General features: G+C 41.5%; 3 protein-coding genes across 3 annotated transcripts in view; 2 read left to right on the top strand and 1 right to left on the bottom strand.

The window, feature by feature from the left end:
* Positions 1 to 1,572: 1,572 nt before the first annotated feature.
* Positions 1,573 to 6,452, top strand: LOC111977341 (leucine-rich repeat, immunoglobulin-like domain and transmembrane domain-containing protein 1). The gene is made up of 4 exons (XM_024006720.3): positions 1,573 to 2,075; positions 2,686 to 3,149; positions 3,817 to 4,122; positions 4,674 to 6,452. The coding sequence occupies exons 1-4, from the start codon at positions 1,951 to 1,953 to the stop codon at positions 5,747 to 5,749; spliced, it is 1,971 nt and encodes a 656-aa protein (XP_023862488.1). The 5' UTR covers positions 1,573 to 1,950; the 3' UTR covers positions 5,750 to 6,452.
* A 2,118-nt stretch (positions 6,453 to 8,570) lies between these two features.
* Positions 8,571 to 13,143, top strand: lrit2 (leucine-rich repeat, immunoglobulin-like and transmembrane domains 2). The gene is made up of 3 exons (XM_024006721.2): positions 8,571 to 8,683; positions 8,956 to 9,743; positions 10,367 to 13,143. The coding sequence occupies exons 1-3, from the start codon at positions 8,571 to 8,573 to the stop codon at positions 11,209 to 11,211; spliced, it is 1,746 nt and encodes a 581-aa protein (XP_023862489.1). The 3' UTR covers positions 11,212 to 13,143.
* Positions 13,144 to 18,366: 5,223 nt separating this feature from the next.
* Positions 18,367 to 27,603, bottom strand: part of LOC111977480 (cadherin-related family member 1a) — a 25,148-nt gene continuing 15,911 nt past the window's right edge. The window contains 7 exon segments of the mRNA XM_070448210.1: positions 18,367 to 19,584; positions 21,511 to 21,556; positions 23,033 to 23,096; positions 23,099 to 23,164; positions 23,167 to 23,281; positions 25,624 to 25,852; positions 27,458 to 27,525. Of these exon segments, the coding sequence (XP_070304311.1) occupies positions 18,943 to 19,584; positions 21,511 to 21,556; positions 23,033 to 23,096; positions 23,099 to 23,164; positions 23,167 to 23,281; positions 25,624 to 25,852; positions 27,458 to 27,525 (1,230 nt within the window). The 3' untranslated portion in view covers positions 18,367 to 18,942.

Raw genomic sequence — 27,603 nt, 5'->3', positions numbered from 1 at the left:
TGATACAGGGACCAGGACCAGTAGTTCACTACTCTTGACCAGGGACCAGGACCAATAGTTCACTACTCTTGACCAGGGACCAGGACCAGTAGTTCACTACTCTTTACCAGCGACCAGGACCAGTAGTTCACTACATAGGGAAGAGGGTCGAATTTGAATCCCACATAAACTGGAGGAGTAATATGACATTGTAATCAAAGACCACACCTTTTATGGCATGGGAAACAACACCCACAGATTCCGATATGTATTTTAATAAATTCTACCGCTAGTGTAGTGGGCCTGTGTTGCCTATTGGGACATAGTTCATTTCACCTACCGTCATAATCTGTTGATGTAGCAATAAAACAAAGATTGCACTGTTGATGTAAGTCCAGCTGCCTTAGTTTGGACTTTAGACATTGAATAACACACAATTGTTTAACATTTCAAAACTCAACTCATTCCTCGATCTGCCAGCCCCTAGACTGTAGTTTATTACTAAAGCAGAAGGCAGCCCTCTTTATAAATACTCATTCACATTACTTAGGACACACACACAAAACTTAGAGCCCAGATAATACATGTAAGTGGATGAGGTTTATTTCATGTGCTAGAAAACCCCTCCAGAATGAAAGTGGGTTTAAGATGTATTAATAAGGGCCATAGATAGATGACTGGATTAAAGACACATAGTTGTTTGGGGGCTGGGATTTGCCTCCTGGTCGCAAATTCGCTTGAAATCTTTAAAGCTTTTGTCTGCACCTGGCTGTTTATGGGCCGGTCCCAAATGGCACCCTATTCCCTATATAGTGCATTACTACCCTATGGGCCCTGGTCAAAAGTAGTGCACTATATAGGGGATAGGGTGCCATCTCGGGATGCATGTTACATCAGTGTCTGCATAGAGACCGGGGACAGACTGTGTACTCACAGTAAACCACTCTCACAGATGGAAAGTGTGTCATGAGGAGGGATCAGTAGTTTTGCAGACTAATAGATGTCCAGACCTACAGGAACAAGGGGCTATAAACATTAAGTGGATGAAGAAGCAAAGTCATAGAATGTTGAAACCGTCAGAAGCTCTTGTGTAGAACCCTTACTCTGACTCTAGAATCTGGACTCTGGCTCTAGAACCCTGACTTTGACTCTAGAACTCTGACTCTAGAACCATGAGTCTGACTCTAGAACCCTGACCTGACTCACCAAAATATACAGGTTAAGAGAGTTTACAAATCAAATGGATGGATTGTTTTCTATTACTCTTAGCTGCCATCTAGTGGTGCGTTCCATGTTATGTAGGGTCCCACTGGGGTCTAGAACACTGTACCCCACAGTGCATTGGGGAAAGGAGGCTACTGGTATGGGTTTTGATAATACTGGTGGATATCTTTCATCGGTGTGACTTTGTTAATAGATATTTAGCCTGAAAATAGTGCACAAAGTTTCAAAATATTTTAAGAAATAATGAGTTCTATGTCAAAATCATGGTATGCAACCTTTTAATGACACACTATGGTACTAATTATGTTTGAAAAAGAATAGCTTCCTTTTGCACTTAATTTACATTGTCACATTCAAGAAAAGACATACAGTGCTTCTATAAATGTAAATGAACCACCAAAACTAATGGTCCACTCCCATCTCTATAATAAACCCCAACTATAGGGAAGTGTTTTACTCTGCATATAAAAATAAGCAAAACTACACCGCTCGTTTATCAACTGCCAGGAGGCAATAATCGCGTAAATGAAAATAACCCAATTCGTTTCCACTAATCCCTCCGTTCTTTTTTATCTCAAGCTTCGGGAACGACGTTCAGACCAATATGGGATACTGAGATAGCAGGACACACACATGATGCATCGCAGGCTCGGGAAGAACAAAATAAACAGTACTTAACAAAAAAAAATCTAACTATCTTCTAGTTTAGTTTGATAGTATATTTGATAGTGAATTTTCGGAGAGAAAATGTTTCAAGGTTTTAGTCTGTGTTTCTGCTTGGCATTACTTTGCCTCGGACGGTGTGTATGCAGCACGTGTCCGTTTCAATGTAGCTGTTTCTTTCACACTCTATCGGACGGATCCAAAGCAAGGTAAAACCAATGCAATTATTACGACTCATTAAAATCTTAATGTCAGCAACTTCTATATTATTTTTTTCTGTTGCGTGGTACTGGGGCGGAATATGCAGGTAAAATCAGCTTCTCTTCCACTCTTTTTTTGTTTATATAGGTCTGAGGATTAATTTGCGCTGCTCTAATCTCCTTTCATTTTTTATTTTAACTAGGCAAATCAGTTAAGAACAAATTCTTATTTACAATGACGGCCTATGAACAGTGGGTTAACTGCCTTGTTCTGGGACAGATTTTTACCTTGTCAGCAAAGGGATTCGATCCAGCAAACTTTCGGTTACTGACCCAACACTCTAACCCCTGGGCCTGGTCTATTCACCACGCTTAGACCCAGAGGAATAAAATAAGCGAAAAAGCAAACGATTAAAAACAGAGCAAATTAAATATTTAGTGTGATTTTTTTTATTTTCATGCATTAATTGTCAAGCTATCCTATGTCATGAACACATACAAAGCTATGGTTAATTGAGTCAACCTTGTAATTCAGTTGAATTATCTAAATAAACCTGTTACAATAGGCTATACAGTGACATTCACTAACCTGGGTTTACCTTTCTTTCCATCTATCTAGGAGTGTCCTTTGCAATGACCCAGAGATCACTCTGGTCCCACCCAACTTTCCTGCAGACACCTCAAAACTGCGGATCGAGAAGACTGCCATCACAAGGATCTCCAGCGAAACCTTTCACTACCTCAACAGTCTGGAATTTCTCTGGATGTCTTTCAATTCTCTGAACTCTTTGAATGTAGACAGCTTCCGTGGCCTGAGAAGTCTGGATGAGCTGAGACTGGAAGGGAACGCTCTCACCTCGTTCCCCTGGGAATCTCTCACTGATATGCCCGACCTGAGGCTACTGGACCTGCATAATAATAAGATATCGTCGATCCCGGCCGAGGCAACCATTTATATCAAGAACCTGACCTACCTGGACTTATCTAGCAACAGCCTAGCCACGGTTCCTCCTGAGGTTCTCCTTACGTGGTTATCTGTGAAACCATCTCAAGGAGATGGGGAAAGTTCCAAATATATTCTAGGTAAGGATCTAAACAACCAATTAAGCAATTAATTAATCAATCAATTCCAATTAAAGCTATCTTTATTTACCTAAAAGGAATCCCATTTGGTTTGCAAGCCAGGATGAAATAGAAACCTTAAATGACATGAAATTGATACACAGGAAAAGGTTTTAAAAAACTATGCTATCTACAACATTGCTTGTCAAGGTGGTTTTATCCCAACATGCATTTCATGAGTACCTGTGGTGTGTTACATAGCATTACACGGACAGTTGGAGGAGACAGCATTAGCATTTGGGAGTAGTATAAGGATTACTCTAATTACAGTAAAGGTAGCCATACTGTAGTGTTAATTGTGACTACATTCACTAGTCTCACTTCAAACTAGCATGATTACTTCTACTTTCAATCACCTTGTTTGCTAAACTGCCATTGTATACACATAACACGGGGTCATAGTTCAGACAGAGCAAAAACATTAAGACCAAAAAGCATATCTATCTTATCTATTGCCATGCTAAAAGAGATGTTGTTTTATTTTACCTTTTGTTTAGCTACCATTGTTGTTACTTTACCTACTTTAGTTGAATGTACTGACTCTTAAGTCGCTCTGGATAAGAGCATCTGCTAAACCAAAAATAATGTTTATATCCTGGTGAAATGTTTATTTTCTTCATTGATGTAGGTCTCCACGACAACCCGTGGCTGTGCGACTGCCGGCTCTATGACGTGGTCCAGTTCCAGAAGTCTCCATCGTCATCCGTGATTCTGATCGACACCAGGCTGCGCTGCGCGGACCCTGAGAGCCTGTCGGGGGTGCTGTTCAGCGAGACGGAGCTCCAGAAGTGCCAGGAGCCCCGTGTCCACACGGCTGTGGCCCGGGTCAGGAGCTCCCTGGGGAACAACGTCCTGCTGCGCTGTGGGACCATCGGAGTCCCAGTACCAGAGCTGTCCTGGACCCGGGAAGACGGTAAACAGATGAACGGCACTGGTGAGTTCCATCGATTTATTGATTGAATTTATTTAATGTGTAACAAATAGATATACAGCCAAGAACAAGCAGTAGCTACAGTACATACGTAAAAAATGGATGAAGGGTAACACAAAACAGTTAGTTTGGCTAAACCTGCTCCAGTCTTGGCAGGTCTTAGCCTAGTCCCAGATCTGTTGGTGCTGTCTTGGAAACTCTTATGGTCATGTTTGGCGTAGTTGGCAAGACAGCACAAGCAGATCTGGGACCAGGGCATACATGTCTGCCTATTGCCTAAAATAAGTACGTACTTAGGAAATCTATTTTTGGCACTGTACAGTCAGAAGCTGAAATAGATTGGATTACAAATGGATGGACTGATTTCTTAGATTACAAATGGATGGACTGATTTCTTAGATTACAGATGGATGGCCTGATTTCTTAGATTACAGATGGATGGACTGATTTCTTAGATTACAGATGGATGGACTGACTTCTTAGATTACAGATGGATGGCCTGATTTCTTTTCACTAATCAATCTAACCCATTTTTTTTCGTATTTCTTTGATAGTTCAGGAAGAAGTTTCAAAGGAGGGAATCATTTGGTCCATCCTGAGTGTGCGTGCTGTCTCTTACAGGGACTCTGGGAAATACATCTGCAAAGCGACCAACTTCGTGGGTACTGCAGATGCCATCATCTCCCTAGTTATCACAGACTCCTTTAAAAATGAGGAACAAGGTGGCAGCTCCAAGACTAGAAAACAAAGGGTACGGAAAACCGGTGGGTTTGGGAAAGCTGCCTACCAGGATAAACTTGTTGCAAAATACATACCTCCACCAASCACACCCATCATTGAACCACTAGGACCGGGCGGTTTTACAGGAAAGTATGATATCGAGAGCTACGACATCTCAAACAGCGTGGCTGACGGACAGATGCCCGGTCCTCCCATCACGGAGACGGCGATGCAGGAAGTGGAGAAGGTGGAGGTCCTTAGCAACCTGGCAGCCAACGCCTCTTCTTTACAGGCGCCGGCACCGCCGGAGAAACGGGTGGTGCGTTTGGTGAAGATAATCGGCGACACCGACCACACCGTCTCCCTGAACTGGCGGGCCCCGGCGGCCAAGAACACCACCGAGTTCAGCGTCCTGTACGCCGTGTTCGGCGAGAGGGACATGCGGAGGATCAACGTTGCTGCGGGAAAGAACCGGATCACTATTGAGGGCCTTGTGCCAAGGACAAAGTACATCGCCTGCGTCTGCGTCAAAGGCCTGATCCCTAAAAAAGAGCAGTGTGTAATCTTTTCAACGGACGAGGCGGCCAGCGCAAGCGGCACCCAGAAGCTCATTAATGTGGTGGTGATCACCGTGGCCTGCGTGATCGCTGTCCCCCTGACACTGATCGTCTGCTGCGGGGCGCTCAAGAAGCGCTGTAAAAAGCTACTGGGGAGGAAATCCAAAGATATCCAAGAATCATATGTGACATTTGAGACCTTCTCCCCGGGACAGAAGCCTAGGGGGATGGAGGGGGAGTACCTTGCCAAACAACAGCCAGACGAGTCCAACAGACTGCTCTCTGCTAGGTCCAGTGTGGACTCCGAGGCCATTTGTAGGACTGAGGGACCGCCTAACGAGTACTTTTGTTGATACTAAATGATGGCCTCAAGCCTTTAGAGGACAGAGAAAGTCTGTCCTTTCCATGCGGAACTTAAATATTTGTTCTTAAGGTTTTGTATGATTTCAGCCAGTAGTTGACAGTAGCATGAACAGAAACAAAAGGCTAGTTGCATTGACACTCTTGCCTTTGGAAAAAAACATGTGTGGTGAATATGTGAGTTAGATAAATAAGTGTTGACATAACTGTGATTATGGGAATACAGGCAACCCTTGACCTGATGAACTGTCATTAAAAAAAAAGTTTTATTGTTGTATATATATATWTTTTTTTCTTAAATTATTTCTGATCTGCAAAGAAACATTTTGTATTTGTAATGCACTTTTAAGGGCAGTATTTAACTTTTCCAAAATTCCCAGGTTTTACAGAAATTCTGTGTGGAAGATTCCTGGAATAAGGAACTCTAAATGGCCCTTTCTACTAGAATACATTAAACCCATCTTCTTAATGAAGTTTTGCAAGGAGAAAGAGTAACGACAGAGTTATTCTCAAATGAATATGACCTCAGAATTCTGGCACAGTTGTTATTTGACAAAATAAAGTATTTGTAAAGTATTGTTGAAGCAGAACTCATCTCTAGTGATATTTTATACTTTTCTTTGTATTTACCATATAATGTTAATGTGCCAGCTTTACTGTCCAATCAAAGCTAACATACTATATATTTTGTAATATGTATCTATGATCTGATGTGTATGTCTAAATGTATGACAAAATAAATACTTTTATATAAATGTTTGTGTCCTCTTAAATCCTTACCTGCTCTGTAACAGCATTTTTCTCCCAAGATATTTTTTTTTTCTTTAGGCAATTCAAATATTTAGCAAACTCCCTGACAGTAGCTAAAGCAAGGGGCTATAGCAGCACACAAGTAGACTACAAATGCATGCTGGTCCGGGCATACCGTGAGCTCTTGAAGGGAGCGCTACTTGGTGCGCTATTGGAGCGGGCGAGAAGGCCAGCGCTCCAGCCTTTGGGAAACTCGCTCCACGCTCCAGTCAAATTGGGCACGCTCCACTCCTCGCTCCGTTCCAGCTCCACACATACTCTGGTATTAGCCAATGAGAGGCTTTGAAGCCCCCGGTCAGCCATATTGGTACTCCTCAGAAGGCTCAACCATCCATAGGAATTAATAGAATTCTTCAGTATTTAAATGAAATATTTCAAGGACAATGTTTTTTTTTAAATATTTGTATTTATTTAACCTTTATTTAACTAGGCAAGTCAGTTAAGAACAAATTCTTATTTACAATGACAGCCTACCCCAGCCAAACCCGGACAACGCTGGGCCAATTGTGCCCTGCCCTATGGGACTCCCAATCACAGCCGGATGTGATGCAACCTTGTTTCAAACCAGGGTGTCTGCAGTGACGCCTCTTGCACTGAGATGCAGTGCCTTAGACCGCTGCGCCACTCGGGAGAAAATGTATTTAATACATTTTTGTTGTAGTGGGGACAGTGATATTGGTACTCTCTTAAAAAACTATACTTTAACCCCCTTGAGTCGATGTCTAGCACGGACATCTAATTAGCATAATACAAAAATCCACATCAAAATCCGTCTGTTTAAGCTCGGTGGCATCAAAACAGCGCCCCCTGTCAGTCATCTAATGTATTATATAAATAATTGGTTGCGATCAGCACCATGGATAGTGCCACGTGATATGTTTTCTTTGTAGTGTTGGAAAAAGTACCCAATTGTCATACTTGAGTAAAAGTATAGATACCTTTCACTCAAGTAAAAGTGACCTAGTAAAATACTACTTGAGTAAAAGTCTAAAAGTATTCGGTTTTAAATATACTTAAGTATCACAACTAAAAGTACAAGTATTAATTATTTCAAAATCCCTTAAATTAAGCTAACCAGATGGCGCCATTTTATTTACAGATAGCCAGGGGCACACTCCAACACTAAGACATCATTTACATGCGAAGTATGTGTTTTAGTGAGTCCGCCAGATCAGAGGCAGTTGGGATGACCAGAGATGTTCTCTTGATATGTGTGTGAATTAGACCATTTTCCTGTCCTGCTAAGCATTCAAAATGTATGGAGTACTTTTGGGTGTCAGGGAAAATGTATGGAGTAAAAAGCACATAATTTTCCTTAGGAACGTATTGCAGTGAAAGTAAAAGCTGGCAAAACATATAAATAGTAAAGTACAGATACCCCCAAAAAACGACTTAAGTAGTACTTTCCAGTATTTTTTACTTAAGTACCTTACACCACTGTTTGTTTGGTGTACAACTTGTTTCCTTGTCATGGTCCCTGTAGTCCTTTACTTTGGACAATATCATCTTCAGATTATGTATGTCTGAAGACCTCTTCCAACGTTCCTCAATTAATAAGGCATTGCGAGCTATTATTTTTTTGTGATCCTTTGTTTCATGCAGTTTACAAATAATAGGCGTTGGGTATGTGGTGCCATTTCCTCAGCTGGTTTGTAGTAGGGCTAATCTATAGATTGCGTATTATGCTCCCTGATAATCTATTTATATATTTTTGGGGGGTCAGGTCACTGTCGGTACATAATTCAATATCAATTCGCATTATTCCTAAAAACTTTTCCATGAATTCATAGGGATTAGTGAACACATGTTTAGTAGCAGCACATATACAGTCAGTCAATGAGGCTCATTGCTAAAAATACAAACCTCCGGTGTGTTTATCATGTCCTTTGGGGTCTTAAGAAATTGCGTCACAAGGAAGATTAAAAGTAATAGCTTTACCTGTACGGTCCGTCCCCGTGGAGATGCCCTGCTCAAATGCTTCACATGCGTTTCTGTTAGAGGAATATGGCCGCCACCTTGTATTCAGTTTTAGCTTTAGCTTTGCTATTCTGTCGAGTTACTCTTGGATCGACATCTTGTTTACCCGGCTGCTCTTGCACAAATGACAACTTGGGAAGGTAAATTGTTTGTTGTCAATTATTTTGTAGGCTAACTAGTTTTGTACCGAGTTTCTTTACCGTGTCAGTACGTTATGCAGTAGCCTACCAAACTCCAAACTCTGATGAGTTAACTCAATGGTGTTTTTCAGAACTGGTTTTAACAATGGACAATGTGGAGAGAACTTACTTTAAGAGAACATAAATAACCTAGTTTTATAAATTGTATTTAAACATTAAATTATAACTCTAACTGTACTTACATAACCCAACATGTTTTTGTTTCATTTTAGATCCCTACTTTGCATGGAAACAGCTATGGGACGAATCCCAGACAATGTTCCAAATGATTTCAGTAAAATTCGAATAGAGAATTCTCATCTGACCGAATTACCCCGCGGCTCCTTCTCTAAAGTTACTGCCTTGGTGTCTCTATGGTTGAATTTCAACGACATCACCCTAATGAACATCAAGAGTCTGGAGGGGCTGACGAATCTAACAGAACTACGGCTACAGGGTAACAAGCTGCGTTCAGTCCCATGGACAGCGTTCCAGGATACGCCGAACCTGAAGATTTTGGACCTGAAACATAACCGACTAGACGTGCTTCCGGAATCTGCCCTGAGACAACTTCCAGGCCTGACCTATTTAGACTTATCCTTCAATCAGCTTACTGTCATATCCAGGGATGTCTTCCTCAACTGGCCTCTCCTCAACACTCAGGAGAGAAAAGGAGGTAAAGAGGCCAGCAGTGGAGAAGCCAACGTTGTTTTAGCGCTGCACGACAACCCTTGGCTGTGTGACTGCCGCCTCAAAGGTTTCGTTGAGTTTATCAAAAGTGTTAGTCCACCTCTGATTCTGATGAACTCGTACCTGATGTGCACAGGCCCCAGTTCCAGGGCGGGAAAGTTCTTCCACGAAGTCGGTTTGAAAACATGTATGAAGCCCGAGGCCTCAGCGTCAGAAACCAACATGACGGTGTCGCTGGGGGACAATGTAACCCTCCAGTGCTTAGTCAAAGCCAGGCCTGACCCCGCCATCCACTGGTCGTACAGCCTGAAGATTATACGGGGATTTACTGGTAAGGTTTTTATTTAATTGCAACTTCTAAGCTATCATCTATTAGATTGCTGTGACTTTGCTGCGGTAGGGTATTTACCAGTGACTAATAGCATATGTCAATCACTCATAGTTTATTGTAAACTACACCACTTTGATGCCAGGATTTAAGACAAGTAGGCTAAAGCATGTGTATTTCATACATTCATTTGACTATTGGTGTTTATAGATTAAAATAGTGTTTGGTAGACTATTGTTATTTATAGATTAAAATAGTGTTTGGTAGCGTATTGGTGTTTATAGATTAAAATAGTGTTTGGTAGACTATTGTTATTTATAGATTAAAATAGTGTTTGGTAGCGTATTGTTATTTATAGATTAAAATAGTGTTTGGTAGCGTATTGTTATTTATAGATTAAAATAGTGTTTGGTAGCGTATTGTTATTTATAGATTAAAATAGTGTTTGGTAGCGTATTGGTGTTTATAGATTGCTTGAATCAATGTATGACACTGCCTTTCTTGTAGGCAAACTCAACAATAATTCCTAATGCAACAAATTACATAAACAGTACTGCATATTATACATTGTTGATTTTATCCACCCTTGTTGATTAAGTTGTATCATAATTCTCCTTTCTCTCCAGTCTCAGAGACCCGTGTGGACGATGAGACCATCAGATCTCAGCTGGTCATCCCATCCCTGCACCTGGCGGACAGAGGCATCTACACCTGCTTCGCCAACAACTTCATAGGCAACTCCTCCGTCAGTGTCCTGGTCAACATCAAGTCTTTCAACGCCTCCTCCTCCGGCGGTGCCGCCATGTCTCTACCCCCGTACCCCCTGGCCTCAGCCGACGAGAACGTCTACATCGACATCCGCATCTCCAAGCAGACGGTCTACGGCATCACTCTGGAGTGGTACGCTGCGACAGACAACCCGGCAGAGACCTGGTTCACCATCCACTTGGGGAAATACCACTCTGACAAAAAGGAGTTGACATATATCGGGCCGGGCATCAACACCTATTCGGTCAACGACCTCCTACCGGTTACTAAATACGAGGTGTGTGTAACGCTGAAGAACCAGATGCCCCGCGCCGGCCAGTGCATCGTGTTTGTAACAGGAAGTGACATCAGTCAGCTGGAACAACGGGAGAAGCTCATCCATATTATCGTGATTGTGTGCGCCATGGTGCTGGCGGTGCCCGTGGGGATGTACGCCTGCACCACCGACACTAGATGTAAGTTCAGCTGCCTGGACCGCTGTACAGAGCAGTGTAAGAGGAGGAGAAGGCAGGAGAAGACCCTGAGGACCAATGGGGAGAGACAGGGGACCTTCGACAGCCTCCAGGCCGCCAGCGATGAAGGACTCTGTGGAGACTCTGAAGAGGTGATGAAGAAGAGGAGTAAGTCCTCCGACGAAAAAAACAACCACAGGGGAAAAGCACAAGATCTACCAGAGACAACCACTGGAGCAAAGCTATATTAGCTGTAGGTTTAAAGTTGAAAAATATCTACCACAGACAACCACTGGAGCAAAGCTATATTAGCTGTAGGTTTAAAGTTAAAAAATATCTACCACAGACAACCACTGGAGCAAAGCTGTATTAGCTGTAGGTTTAATGTTTTAAAACATCCACTAGAGACAATGCTATATTAGCTGTAGGTTTAACGTTTTAAAACATCCACTAGAGACAATGCTATATTAGCTGTAGGTTTAACGTTTTAAAAACATCCACTAGGAGACAATGCTATATTAGCTGTAGGTTTAACGCTTTAAAACATCCACTAGAGACAATGCTATATTAGCTGTAGGTTTAACGTTTTAAAACGTGTACAAGACATCTAGAGGAACAGTTATCTGTAATAATGGGGAGCAGTCTTACGTGAAGTGAAGCTTTAGGAAATACATTTGCTAAGCTTCAAGTTGTCATGCTAAGAGCCTTTCTTCCAYGTCTGTAGAAAGAGTATATTGTTAAAGKTTWAAAAAATACATMTAATATACTAGAAAATCATTAGTTTATTTATCTATTTAGCTTGATTGATCTCTGTTTTAACTAAAAGAAAAATGCAATTCAAACTCATCTGGCAAAAAAAAAAAACAATGTTAATTCTGTACATACAATATAGTTGCACATATTTTCTTGTCTTCAGAATGTAATGGACTGCATTTCCTCACGGTTCGTTGAAACTCATTAGTTAGGAGAGGTTCAGTTAAATATACATTAATACATACTGTATACAGCCTTTGCACTACTACCTACGTAATGTATGAGGCTTCTTTGCTACTCTTTTCCTGTTTTTGAGGATTAGAGATGGGGGTGAAGATGGACACTTGAGACAACACCATCCTAATTGCTTCCTACCCAAATCCCATTGACCTTAAGCTTTTGATGTTTACAAATCTGAAGGGTCTGGATTAGGGTTGTAAAATTCTGGTAACGTTCCCAAAATGTTCAGGTTTTCCAGAAATCCTGTTTGGAGATTCATGGAATCAGGAAATCCTGTTTGGAGATTCATGTAATCAGGAAATCCTGGTTGGAGATTCATGTAATCAGGAAATCCTGGTTGGAGATTCATGGAATCAGGAAATCCTGGTTGGAGATTCATGGAATCAGGAAATACTGGTTGGAGATTCATGGAATCAGGAGGTAATAAGCAGGACATCTGCAATAGGCCAACCAGGATTTTTGGAAAACCTGTGAATTTTAATAAAGTTACGATAATTCTGTAACCCTTGTCTGGATGGGTATAAGAGGTTTAGTTGTGGAACTTCCTGCAGATCTGTGAACATCTAAGGGATAGGGCCAATGGGAAGCGAGTCCAGTTTCACAGACTGACACTTTGATTTTAGCACAATAACTTAAAAGGATGTGTTATGTAAGCATTGTTTTGGTGTGCGTTTATTCATACACTGGTAAAGAGATTATCATATATTGTTTTTTATCATCTGTATCTTGTATCTCTCTAGATCTTAAAACCTCTTAACCACAGCTGTGTACCAAATGGCACCCTATTCCCTATATAGTACACTACCCCTATGGGCCCTGATCAAAAGTAGTGCACTACTCCCCATGGGACGTGGACAAAAGTAGTGCACTACTCCGCATGGGCCCTGGTAAAAAGTAGTGCACTACAATGTGAATAGGGTCCCATTTGGGTCTCACATAGATCCTAACCATGTCTCTCAGAGAGAATAGACAACATGAGATCTTCTCTGAGTTCACTGCAAGCTGCATTAGATGATCATTTCTGATATTATTWTTTTTTTTTTAATCTATATAAAATATATATTGTCTGTCACATTAAGGGGGTAAATAATTTAGTCCTTAATTTACTTGAATGTATTTTTGTATTCAACAATTGCCTAAAATATCTGTCTTTCACATGCCAATGTGATCAAAACATGTATAGTCTTGAATAAAAGCACATCTATTGTGGAGTCAAAGGTATTCTACTTCTTTGATTTGTATTATCATAAGTTTACATCCTTCAATTTATTACGCTTAAAATTCCGATAACTTTCCCAAAATGTTCAGGTTTTCCAGAGATCCCAGTTGAAAGATTCCCGGAATTTGCTATCAACATTCTCAGCCGCCAAAAGACAAAAGCCAATTATGTCTAAGTGAGCATTACCCATGAATGAGTGAATAGAGACTAGAGGATCAAGACAGAAGATTAGGAAGATGGTGCAGGTCAGTTTGACTGCAGTATAGGGTGTTAATGGTAAGGTTTAAAATAGCAATAGAGTTCAATCTAAAGGGTTAATATCACCAGTTTACCCAGGGACAACATTCATTTATGAAGACAATCAGGGCCGGCTATAGCCTTTCGGGGGCCCTAAGAGAGATTTGGTTGAGGGGCCCCCCCCCCACCTCGCGGAAAAACATTTTAGTGGCCTCCGTCGATGGCGGAGAGACATTTTTGAGTGTTAAAGTTAATTTCCTGCTATTCTACACATTTTGCCATGGGGCTTAGAGAAAATGTTGCAATTTTAAAGGCCCAGTGCAAACATATATATATTTTTTTTTATTAGTTTTATATACATTTCCACACAGGTTGGAATGATACTGTGTGATTGTGAACATGGTGAGGATGCCGTTTTGGTGTAAGAGCGGTTAGAGAAATTGCAGAATGGCAGAGCGGAAGTGGAGAAGGTAAAAGTTGCCATTATTATATTCTTAGAGCAACTTGGCATATACTGTATAACAAGACAATTAGAAATGCCAGACAGGTTCATTTTTCTAACTTAATCACTATTAATCAGAATAATTTGAGAGTGCTCTTCTCAACCTTTGATGGCCTCATTTGCGGGGGGGGGGGGGGGAGGTCATTTAGCATACACTCGGACCATAAATTCTACCTCCTCAAACCTATGAACTTTCTTCCAAGTCTAAATATGATGAGTGTGCGGAATACTTCAGTATTTAAGCAAGAAGTTTGATGATATGGTCCCTAGTCTAACACACAAAGGCACTGTGGATTTATTGACACAGATATGCTCAGGAAAGTTACATCACAATTTAAGCCTTCTACCTGCCTTCTCGATTCTATCCTCACCACCTTCTTCAAAACAGTTTTTAGTTGCATATCTGAAGAAGTGCAAGCTATTGTTAATCACACCCTGTTCACAGGCACTTTCTCCACTGCACTAAAAACTGTTATGGTGAAACCCCTTCTGAAGAAAAGGAATATAGATTCTTCAGCTCTTAACAATTTTCTGACAATCTCCAACATTTCATTCTTATGCAAAATTCTGGAGAAATTGGTTTTCAAACAGATGAACTGTCTTTTTGGTTTTCGTGCCCAGAGACAGCCTTAGTTAAAGTGGTAAATTATCAAAACAGAGATGCCAAACAGCTCTCTGTCCTTGTACTATTGGATTTAAGTGCTGCGTTCGACACTGTTGACCATGATGTCCTTCTGGACAGACTGGAGAGGTGGGTTGGCCTCTCAGGTCCTGGAGAGGTGGGTTGGCCTCTCTGGTCCTGGAGAGGTGGGTTGGCCTCTCTGGTCCTGGAGAGGTGGGTTGGCCTCTCTGGTCCTGAGAGGATGGGTTGGCCTCTCTGGTCCTGGACGAGGTGGGTTGGCCTCTCCGGTCCTGGAGAGGTGGGTTGGCCTCTGCGGGTCCTTGCGAGAGGTTGGGTTGGCCTCTCCGGTCCTGGAGAGGTGGGTTGGCCTCTCTGGTCCTGGAGAGGTGGGTTGGCCTCTCTGGTCCAGTTATAAAATGGTTTAGGACCTATTTAACTGGTCAAGAGTTCTAAGTCACCTTCGGTGAACACAACTCAGAGAAAATACATACAACATGTGGTGTTCCACAAGGTTAGTTTTCGGGTCCTGTACTGTTCAGTTTATATATGTTATCCCTTTGCAGCGTTATCAGAAAGCACAGCATTGATTTTCATTGCTACGCAGACGATACACAACTTCACAATTCTGTGTCACCAGAGGATTTAGGCTCCACGGATAAATTATTAGACTGTATCAGTGATTTAAATACATGGAGGGCTCACAACTTCCTCTAGCTAAATAAAGACAAGACCGAAGTACTTATTGTTGGAGCCAAAGCACAGAGAGAGAATCTGGCCGCACATTTTAATTCACGGGCATTAAAAATAAAACACAAGATAAAAAAACCTAGGTGTTATTTTAGATTCCGTGCTCAGTCCCCTCCTGTACTGCCTGTTCACTCATGACTGCACGGCCAGGCACGACTCCAACACCATCATTAAGTTTGCTGATGACACTACAGTGGTAGGCCTGATCACCGACAGGGTAGTCCGAGGGTAGTGCGTACAGCCCAGTACATCACCGGGGCCAAGCTTCCTGCCATTCAGGACCTCTGTACCAGGCGGTGTCAGAGGAAAGCCCTAAAATTGGTCAAAGACTCCAGCCACCGTAGTCACAGACTGTTTTCTCTGCTCCCGCAGAGCAAGTGGTACCGGAGCGCTGAGTCTAGGTCCAAGAGGCTTCTAAACAGCTTCTACCCCCAAGCCATCAGACTCCTGAACAGCTAATCAAATGGCTACCGAGACTATTTGCATTGCTCCCCCCCCCCCACACACGCTGCTGCTACTCTCTGTTATTATCTACGCATAGCCGCTTTAATAACTCTACCTACATGTACATATAAACTCAATTACCACGACACCGGTGTCCCCGCGCATTGACTATGTACCGGTACCCCCTGTATATAGCCCAGCTATTGTTATTTACTGTTGCTCTTTAATTATTTGATATTCTTATCTCTTACTTTTTATTAGGTATTTTCTTAAAACTACATTGCTGGTTAAGGACTTGTAAGTATGCATTTCACTGTAAGGTCTACCTACACCTGTTGTATTCGGCACATGTGACAAATAACATTTGATATGATAATAATTAGAATTTTCGAATCACACATTAGGAATGATTTTTACCACCTGAGGAACATTTCCAAGGTGCAGCCATTTCTCTCTTAGGCTGATAAAGAGAGACTCATCCAGTGAGCAAACAGTACACCGGTTTTAAGGCCCCTACACTGGCTGCCTGTGAGTTTTACAATTAATTTGAAGATTCTTCTATTGGTTTTTAAATCAATCCACGATTGTGCACCACAATACATGTCAGACATGCTTATAAGTTATGTACCCAGTAGGTCCCTCAGGTCCTCTGGCACTGGCCTTTTAACTATCCCAAAGCCTAGGACCAAGATGCATGGAGAGGCAGCCTTTTAACTATCCCAAAGCCTAGGACCAAGAGGCACGGAGAGGCAGCCTTTAGCTACTATGCCCCCAGCCTCTGGACTTGCCTGCCAGAGAACCTGAGGGGGCCCGAAACTGTGGACATATTTAAAAGATATTAAAAGGCATGTTTTCAGCTTTGCTTTTCCTCTGGGTGCTTTTTAGTCCCTCTTTACTTTTTTTGTTTTATGTTGGTTCTGGTGTAAATATTTCAGCTTGGATTTCGGCTAAATTATCTTTAAAAGTAAATTGCAATGCACTTGTCTACAAACACACCTTTGATTGAATAATGACATTCAGTACTGTACCTATCACAGGAGGTTGGTGGCACCTTAATTGGAGAGGACGAGCTCATGTGAATGTCTGGAGCGGAATCAGTGGAACGGTACCAAATACATCATACGTGGTTTGATGCCATTCCGTTTGCTCCCTTCCAGACATTATTATGAGCCGTCCTCCCCTCAGCAGCCTCCACTGGTACCCATCTAAACATTATTTTTTTTAATGTAATTTATTTGTAATTTATTGCAGATCACAAAATTATTTCTGTATTCTAGTTTATTGTTATCTTAAGCTGTGACAAAGGCCGTGAGGGCGATGCGTAAAGCTTATTAAAGAGCAGTGATACGATCAAGAGCTGTGTGCGGATTCCTTCTTTTTTTCTCCCTCCGTTTATTGTCATCTAAAACGTACTGTATATCTCGCTAGTTATGAACTAACAAAATCACAACACAACAATTATTTTTCATACATTTATTCAAAACGATAAAATAAAAGACATTCAAGATTTCACTTCAAGAAACAGGCAAGTGTTACACAACATACATTATTATTATAGAATATATACATACATACATACACACATATAGTATATACTGTATCGTTATGTATCCCATTAATTTTCATGTAGTTCACACAGCGTGGAAATTAATGCTTCAAAATTCCAACCAAGTTTATGGCCAATTTTACAACATCTCCGTTCATACAGTTTGATATTTACTGAAACAACAAAGCGATTCCTTCATTTAAGTGAGTAATCCAACACCAATTCCCCAAATTAAGAAGACCCTTTAGAAATATAAAAGCATTTAAGCAAAACAGAGGGGGCGGGGGGGGGGAAGTTACTGAATCCAAACAAGCAAGAGCTTTTGTTGTCTTGAAAGCAGACAGTGGCACGTCATAATCCTCGAACATCTATTTATCTAAATATGACAAAACACCATTAGAATGTCACTACACAGGTCCATGAGCACTTCATGTTTTAAGCAATGGCATTTATTTTCTGTCAAGAATATCTCTTATTTTCTAGCTGTCTCATATAGCTGCTTCGATCTGATGCACAAGTAAAAGTGGGTACATTTTTAGGGATGGGGCATTTGAAATGTTTTCACTATTAGAATAATATCATGGTAGTAGAAATACACGTGTTTTAAAGAAAACAGTTGTTTTGGAAACTTTAATGGAGACTTGCTCGCTCAAGCCTCTTTGTCTGTATCAGTTAAAAGGTTTGGAAGAGGTGAGTGGAGAGAGGAGTAGGGGCCGGTGTGTGGCACTAGTTACACAAACTTGTTGCTGCCATATGTTACCTATCATGCCATCTGGTAGTGCTCGTCTTGACTGCATCAAATCGTTGTAAACGAGCTAGCTAGCTACAGTAGCAAGGCTGATTGAGGCTTTTTTGAGGCGTCCTTTTAGCCAAATTAATTCCGTAATTTGAATTCCATTTTGCATTCTGGCAACATAGGCTACATATCAATCCTAATCACATATTTCAGCACTATTCTTGAAAACATTGCAGGGTCTTAAGCAAATAAAACAAAACTTTTCAGGAATATGACACAGAAATATGCAGTAATCTTTTCCTCAGACACGGTCTAGTATTTCCCCCTTAGTCACTCTTGTTAACATGTTGTTTCCCTCAGGATGGCAGCAATGCAGACGTATCTAACAAGGATCCCATTACACATCTCAAGATGGCAGCAATGCAGAGACGTATCTAACAAGGATCCCATTACACATCTCAAGATGGCAGCAATGCAGAGACGTATCTAACAAGGATCCCATTACACATCTCAAGATATCAGCAATGCAGAGACGTATCTAACAAGGATCCCATTACACATCTCAAGATGGCAGTGCAGAAACATCTCCAGTTATTTCTGGATGACAGAGGGTGTGTTTCAAATGGCACCCTATTCCCTATAAACTGCACTATTCTGGACCAGGGCCCATGGATCCAAGTATTCAACGTTATGTTAACATCTTGAAGAAAACGTGTAGAGCTGGTTAGATTCAATAAGGTTCAATAATAGGACAGTGTTGCAACATTGTTTTGACAGAGGACTTGCTTTGAAAACAAATAAAGTTTTGAAGGGAATTTACCTACTGTCCTCAACCTTCTTTTACAATTGCAGTTGTACAATCCTAGGACTGAGCACATTCAGCGGTCCAGACAATTGACTGACAGATTGGTTAGAGCGCCAGCACACCTATCAGATTCAATAATAGCTTGAGTTGCTCTCAATGATTTTCTGCTCCAGTCTCCTTTTGAGTTCAGAGACCAGGGCTGAGCTGACGGGGATTTTAGTCGTCTCAGAGCTGATGTTGCTCTCTCTGCTCTGGCTGGATCTCCTGGATCCCTTGGAAGCCAGAACCCCAGAGACGGTTGGCACTGCAGCCCGGGGCCTCTCACTGGGCCTGGGGTTGGAGGACAGAGAGGGACAGGATGGAGGAGGCAGACAGGGCGCTCTGGGGGGCAGAAGATTGGGCTTTGATCTGGGGCACCGGGGTCTGACGTTTTTGTTGCTGTTGATGCTGACACTCCCTGCTTCCGGGTCGCCTACAACAAACTTGTTCAATGGGTCATTTCCACCGCCGCCATGGAACGGTACGTTAAACGTCCACGGCTTGCGGTCTCTTGACGGTCTCCGTCTGATGATGATGCGGCGCGCCGGCATTATCCTGTTGGACTTTGTGTTGCGCAAGAACATAGCCGTGGAGATCAAGACAGTGACCCCTACCAATATGCTAATGACACCAGCGACCATACCTAGGGCCTTCATTGGGTTGTGCCTACTTTGCAATAAAAAGGCTGCCATAGGCCCCTTGAGTTGAGTCTGTAAAAGAGCACAAAGATAATACTTTTAAATCACGCCCATCCACGGGACTTGATCATCAAACGTTTTAAACGTTTACTATTTTGGTCCAAAAGCATGCAGGCAAGCAGCGAGGTCAGAGGTCAGACATGAGCCAAGCACTGACAGAGGAGCCCCAGACAGACAACATCTCTATAACGCTAGCAGCATGATGGCCGCAGGTAGTCCTGTGTGGCTCCGTTGGTAAAAGCACGGGGATAGCAACAACAAGGTTGGGGGGGGGGGATTAAATTCCCACAGCTAGCCCATACATGTACTAATAATGTATGTACTCACTGTAATGACACACTGTCAAACATCCATTCATCCCAAACTGCTGTGTCTGTTGATGATAGAGGTTTAGGGTGTGGTGCTCTACTTTCGTCTGTGCCTTTTGGGTCACAGCCTTAAGCTAAGCACTACACACTGATTGTAGTCGGGAGTGCGGCGGGTGCATCAGAACGGTTTGTTATTTTTGTTTACGCGCAGTGACATGTTTTTCTGATGAGGATTGTATTGTGGATTAACTTCCTGCGACAGGTTCCTAAAGCCCTACGTTGAATGCTTCTGGGTCTTTGGTTTGAGTGTATTATTTACATGGATATGAAGAAAAAAATGAAATGAAAAATAGAGATTACTCTGTTCTTCTGACAAAGGGATTAACCCCAAACTCAAGACACTGGCTTGAAAGTAAATGACTTAATCTTTGTTACTTCAGTATAGTCAAACTGTTTTAAATATGCTCTGACATAGGAGAATTACTATAAAATAAGTACTACATACTATAATAGTAGCGCTAGAATTGTACAATATAATCAAAACAATATACCTAAAAGTACATAAGTAGATAAAAATACATTTTCAGGAGTAGAAAAACATCTACCAATCAAATATAAAAGATGGATATGAAATAACTATACTTTTTTAAAAATATAATATCATATTTATACAAGTTAGTTAAGGAAAAAATCGTATTTACAATGACGACCGGTCAAAAAACTTTGTGTGTGTGTGTACTTATTTACTGTTCCTATATAATGTACTCCAGTACTCTCCTTTATAATGTAGCTCCAGTACTCTCCTTTATAATGTACTACAATACTCTCCTTTATATGTACTCACAGTACTCTCCTTATAATGTACTCCAGTACTCTCCTATATAATGTACTCCAGTACTCTCCTTTATAATGTACTCCAGTACTCTCCTTTATAATGTACTCCAGTACTCTCTCTATATAATGTACTCCAGTACTCTCCTATATAATGTACTCAGCATACTCTCCTATATATGTACTTCCAGACTCTCCTTATAATGTACTCCAGTACTCTCCTATATAATGTACTCCAGTACTCTCCTATATAATGTACTCCACGTACTCTCCTATATAATGTACTCCAGTACTCTCTTTATAATGTACTCCAGTACTCTCCTATATAATGTACTCCAGTACTCTCCTATATAATGTACTCCAGTACTCTCCTTTATCATGTACTCAAGTATTCTCCTTTATAATGTACTCTCCTATATAATGTACTCCAGTACTCTCCTATATAATGTACTCTCCTTTATAATGTACTCCAGTACTCTCCTTTAATGTGCTCGCAGTATGTTAGTTCTGTCCTTGAGATGATATTGTATATTAATGTTCCGTATTATGTCAATTTTCACGTTCTGTGTGGACCCCAGGAAGAGTAGTTGCTGCCTTCGGATCCTAATAACATACCAAATACCAATACAAGAATCCAATAGAAAAATCCTATCCTTTATAATGTGCTTTGGTACTCTTTTACAGACAAAGCAGTAACAAAAATATATATTGTCTTTAAAGTATCATAAAGTAATGTCTTGCAGACATAATAAGGTAATATATAAAAGGTAGTCTGTCTAGTCCAGTGGGATGGGTCTCATGATCATTTGGGCCTTCGGATAACTCTGATGAAATTGGCCTGGGGGTTGACGCGAGCTTTCTTCACTGTTCTACAGTACAAGGTAGTGGATATACAGATTGTTAGTAAGATTGTGAAGCCGACTATGCCCAAAAAAAGTCCAATAACATTTGATGGGCGCTTGATGAGGTTCAGGAAGTTTGCAAATATTCGAGCTTTGATCTGAAAAGCACAATGCAACACAGAAGACAACACAGAGATAATATTCACACAGAGATAATATCGTGGTATTCTATTCTTCTCGGATATGATGTTAAATATGTAGGGCGAAGTTAACAAAGAGGAAGGTAAGCTTTAAAATTCATGCAATCAATGAATGCAAATTTGGAAGAAAAAAATACACTTAATGAGTATGTACATTTTTACAATATAAAAACAAACAAAATATAAATAATTGAAATAGCACTTTCTTTATGTTTCTATTAGAGGAGAGTTTGTTTGAGTGATTTAAAATATCACTTAACAGGCTTGACAGAACTAATGCTGCTGGCGTTAGTTCACCCAAATGATTGATTTCCTTACCCTGTAAGCAGCCTATGGATAAGGTATGACAGCAGGGTTAGAAAATTAAGCAGTTAGGGTTAGGGTTAGGAAATTAGGCAGTTAGGGTTAGGAAATTAGTCAGTTAGGGTTAGGAAATTAGTCAGTTAGGGTTAGGAAAGTAGGCAGTTAGGGTTAGGAAAGTAGGCAGTTAGGGTTAGGAAAGTAGGCAGTTAGGGTTAGGGAAGTAGGCAGTAGGCAGTTAGGGTTAGGAAAGTAGGCAGTAGGGTTAGGACAAAATTAGTCAGTTAGGGTAGGAATATATAGGCAGTTAGGGTTAGAAATTAGGCAGTTAGGGTTAGGAAAGTAAGGCAGTTAGGGTTAGGAAATTAGGCAGTGGGTTATGAAATTAGTCATTAGGGGTTAGGAAAGTAGGCAGTAGGCAGTTTAGGGTATAGAGGAGCCTAGGGGTTAGCGAAAATTAGGCAGTTAGGGTTAGGAAATCTAGGCATTAGGGTTAAGGAAATTAGGAAATACAGGAAGGCAAAAGGTCAGTTAGGTTAGGAAAGTAGGCAGTTAGGGGTTAGGAAATTAGTACAGTTAGGGTTAGGAAAATTAGGCATGTTATGGGTTTAGGAAATTAGTCGTTAGGTTAGGAAAGTAGGGAGTAGTGCATTAGGGTTAGGAAATAGGCCAGTTAGGGTTAGGAAATTAGTCAGTTAGGGTTAGGAAATTAGGCAGTAGGCAGTTAGGGTTAGGAAAGTAGGCAGTTAGGGTTAGGAAAGTAGGCAGTTAGGGTTGAATAGGCGTTAGGTTAGGAAATTAGGTGGTTAGGGTTAGGAAATTAGGCAGTTAGGGTTAGGAAAGTAGGCAGTTAGGGTAGGAATTAGGCAGTTAGGGTTAGGAAATTAGGCGGTTAGGGTTAGAGGATAAATTTAGGCGGTTAGGGTTAGGAAATTAAGGCAGTTAGGGTTCGAGTTAGGTTAGGGTTATTATCTATCGGTTAAGGTCAGGAAACATTCACTACCGCTCAGTGATGTCGATGTTGACTAGGGCGGTAGTGCTGAAGGACGGAGACCCTCTGTCCCGGCTTGGACTACCAGAGACCACCTGCAGTCCTTCTGCTTGGTGATGTTCTGCACGATCTCCATGGACTTGTGTACGACTTGAGCTTGACTCTCCCGTCTCCGCGTTGATGTGAGATGTTGTCCGGTTCAGCTTGCATAATGGAATACTCAATGACGTTATTGGGCGACTCTGCATCGGCATCTATTGCCTGATGAAAAAAACAAAAAAGCAGCAAAACCAAACACATTATTTACTTAGAAACTGCACGAGACTGGAACGGTTCTGGCCCGCTCACATTTTTCATTCAGGTGTTTATCATCCAACAAAAACAAGCATTCAATGTACAGTGTTTCCCAGGGGTGTGATGATTCACACAGTGTTACCAGGGGTGTAATGATTCACACAGTGTTTACCAGGGGTGTAATGATTCACACAGTGTTTACCAGGGGTGTAATGATTCACACAGTGTTTACTAGGGGTGTAATGATCCATCAACAGTGGTTTACCAGGGGTGTAAGTGATTCAACACAGTGTGTTTACTAGGGGTGTAATGATTCACACAGTGTTTACTAGGGGTGTAATGATTCACACAGTGTTTTCAGGGGTGTAATGATTCACACAGTTTTACTAGGGGGTGTAATGATTCACACAGTGTTCTACCAGGGGTGTATATGATTCACACAGTGTTTACCAGGGGTGTAATGATTCACAACGTGTTTACTAGGGGTGTAATGATGCACACAGTGTTTACCAAGGGGTGTAATGATTCAACACAGTGTTTACTAGGGGTGTAATGATTCACAAGTGTTTACTAGGGTGTAATGATTCACACGTGTTTACGGGTGTAATGATTCACATGTACTAGTGTTATACATGAGGGGTGTAATGATTCACGACAGTGCGTTTTACCAGGGGTGTATGATTCACCAGTGTTTACCAGGGGTGTAATGATTCACACAGTGTTTTACCAGGGGTGTAATGAGTTGCACGACAGTGTATAGGATCAAACCGGACCGATGGCCAGTGAACCGTTACTACCCTAGGACAGGGGTTCCTAAACCTTTTCACTCAGGCCCCCTTTCCAGCATCGGGGAACATTTTTTGACTCATCAATCTACACACGATACCCCATAATGACAAGGCGAAACCTGTTTTTTTGTAAATGTTTGCTAATGTATTACAAATAAAAAACAGAAATACATTATTAACATAAGTATTCAGACCCTTTGCTATGAGACTCGAAATTGAGCTCAGGTGCATCCTGTTTCCATTGATCATCCTTGAGATGTTTCTACAACTTGATTGGAGTCCACCTGTGGTCAATTTAATTGATTGGACATGAATTGGAAAGGGACACACCTGTCTAAGGTCCCACAGTTGACAGTGGATGTCAGAGCAAAAACCAAGCTATGAGGTCAAAGGAATTGCCGGTAGAGCTCGGAGACAGAATTGTGTTGAGGCACAGATCTGGGGAAGGGTATCAAAAACAACACAGTGGCCTACATCATTCTTAAATGGAAGAAGTTTTGAACCACCAAGACTCTTCCTAGAGCTGGCCGCCCGGCCAAACTGAATGCCAAGTGCCACGTCTGGAGGAAACCTGTCACCATCCCTATGGTGAAGCATGGTGGTGGCAGCACCATGCTGTGGAAATGTTTTTCAGCGGCAGGGACTGGGAGACTAGTCAGGATCGAGGGAAAGATGAACGGAGCAAAGTACAGAGAAATCCTTGATGAAAACCTGCTCCAGAGCACTCAGGACCTCAGACTGGGGTGAAGGTTCACCTTCCAACAGGACAACAACCCTAAGCACACAGCCTAGACAAATCAGGAGTGGCTTCGGGACAAGTCTCTGAATGTCCTTGAGTGGCCCAACCAGAGCCCGGACTTGAACCCGATCAAACATCTCTGGAGCGACCTGAAAATAGCTGTGCAGCAACGCTCCCCATCAAACCTGACAGTGCTTGAGAGGATCTGCAGAGAAGAATGGGAGAAGCTCCACAAATACAGGTGTGCCAAGCTTGTAGCGTCATACCCAAGAAGACTCGAGGCTGTAATCGCTGCCAAAGGTGTTTCAACAAAGTACTGAGTAAACGGTCTGAATACTTATGTAAATGTGATATTTCCGTTTTTTATTTGCAACAATTTCTAAAAACATGTTTTTGCTTTGTCATTATGGGGTATCGTGTGTAGATTGATGAGAATTTTTTTTAAAACCATTTTAGAATAAGGCTTGTAACGTAACAAAATGTGGGAAATAGTCAAGGGGTCTGAATACTTTCCGAATGCTCTGTATGGGCTAAGAAACCTAGCTAAAGAACGTTAGCTGACGTGGGATAGTTGATCTGGACATGACCAGTTAGTAATAGCTCTGGAAGGCATCCAATTACTGACATGACAAGAGGAACACTGATGATGCACTACATCATTGTGAAAGTGCACCTTCATTCTACTATTACTATGTTATCTTATTGCTACTGTACATACCTCTACTTTAGGGATCTATAAAGTGCTATCTTATCCTATGTTATCTTATTGCTACTGTACATACCTCTACCCTAACAGGTGCACCGATGATCATGGTCCTCTCCACAAGGCTGTCATCAAACTCTGGAACATGGTCGTTCATGTCAAGGACAGTGACAAACACCTCCGCCAGGCTGTACTTGCCCTCTGTGTCCTCTGCCTTCACGTAGAAGTTGTACTTGGACTTGACCTCAGCATCAAGAGTGGCCCAGGCCTGGGTGTAGATGATGCCTGAGGACGGGTGGATGAGAAACCTGGAATACACAACAGTGTATTAGCAGGATATTGACAATATATTAGCGGTATATTGGCAGTATTTTAGCATTATATTAACAGTATATTGACATTATATTGAGAGTAAGTTGGCAGTATATTGGTAGTATACAAGCAGTATATTGTCAGTATATTAGCAGTATATTGGCAGTATTTAGGCAGTACAATCTTCGAAAAAGGTGCTATCTAGAACCTAAAAGGGTTCTTCGGCTGTCCCCATAGCAGAAACCTTTGAAGAACCCTTTTTAGTTCCAGGTAGAACCCTTTTTAGTTCCAGGTAGAACCCTTTTGGTTCCAGGTAGAACCCTTTCCACAGAGGGCTCTACCTGGAATATTAGCAGTATATTGGCAGTATTCTTTACAGTATAATGGCAGTATATTGACAGTATTTTAGCAGTGCATTAGCAGTATATTTGCAGTTATGTAACAATCAAGGTTATGCACTGTATGTACTGTGCACAACAGTTTAATCTTGGATTAAATCTCATGGGAAAAATATATCAAGACGCGTGTTGCAGATGATAGATAAAGTACTCTGTATTATCACCAAGGTCGTTTTTTGTCCAGTACACGTTTTCTTTATGTCCAATATTCTGTTAAAGTGGCACATAATTCAGCCATTTTCCAACATTTTCTTTTTTAGAACGTATTCCCTGTGAAAATTAACAAATGCAAGGCAAACTGTTAACTTTCACACATTTATCATTTACTTCCTGCGTCAAGACGGCAAGCGAAACTGGAAGATAACTTGACACTTAGTTTTTTCAATGTTCTGCCTGTATTGCAGCCTGCCTGCCTTGCTTTCCATAGCAGAGCTCCAGCTGCCACATTGCATGTTAATTGGCTCTCTCTACACGAGACATCCAAGCCTGGCAGGCTATTTTTCACCCTACAATCCAATTACAAGATTAACCAGTCAGTATCTTGCCCCAATCTTAGAGTAAGCTGTTACAGGAGAGAGGAGAAGAGCTGCAAGCATAGCCAACCTAATACTGAAATACTGTCTTCTCCCATCTTCCAATCAAAGGGGAAGAATCTAAGTTGAGAGATGGTTGACCTGGAGCAGGATTAGTTAACCCAAGTCAAACTCATTCATTTTTATCCACAATAACCACAGCCGGCAGGTGATAGAATGGCATGAAAATGATGAATGCCTGAGACTGATCAGTCAGTAGGAGGTTGGTTCATCCAATGGTGACAGTTGTTGTTATGTCTAGGTGGAGAGTAGACACAAGTAAACACCGTTTACACAACTTTTTTATTTTTGCACAAGCGTTTTCACATCTATTGCGGAAAAAGCCATAGAAAATATACGGCGCTGTACTTTATTCACTGCGAACGGTGACAAGCGTTTACCAACTTTTTTTTACTTGCTTGAGCGATTGGGACTCAATACAAAGACCCCGCGGGTTTCCCCACGTTTGTCCTAACGCATAATCAGGCATAACAAATCATTATATTGCATAAGTGATCATTTCTGCCCATTTTGGTCTATTCAACTGGCTCCACACCAACAGATTAATGGATTTTATTCAAATCTTCATGTTCAACAATCATTGGTATTGGCAGGACTCTACTGTACTTACAAATCAGATCCTGATCCATAGATGGAGTACTTGACTTCACCCCAAAGGCCAGAGTCTGGATCATTGGCCTGGAAGGCAAAAAAAGAGAAAGGGAGTTAGAATGCTGGAACAGAACATAGAGGAAAGGATAGAAGTTAGAATGCTGG

This window comes from Salvelinus sp. IW2-2015, linkage group LG18 (genome assembly GCF_002910315.2).
Source record: "Salvelinus sp. IW2-2015 linkage group LG18, ASM291031v2, whole genome shotgun sequence".
In the NCBI taxonomy this organism is placed as follows: domain Eukaryota; kingdom Metazoa; phylum Chordata; class Actinopteri; order Salmoniformes; family Salmonidae; genus Salvelinus; species Salvelinus sp. IW2-2015.
Note: the sequence above shows the minus strand (reverse complement) of the source record. Positions and strands in the feature narration are given on the sequence as shown.

Bases quoted from the DNA above. Each gene is read 5' to 3' on its own strand.
- lrit2 (XM_024006721.2), top strand. From the start codon at position 8,571: ATGGCCGCCACCTTGTATTCAGTTTTAGCTTTAGCTTTGCTATTCTGT. The intron at 8,684-8,955 runs GTAAATTGTTTG...GTTTCATTTTAG, and splicing joins ACAAATGACAACTTGGGAAG to ATCCCTACTTTGCATGGAAA. The intron at 9,744-10,366 runs GTAAGGTTTTTA...CTTTCTCTCCAG, and splicing joins GATTATACGGGGATTTACTG to TCTCAGAGACCCGTGTGGAC.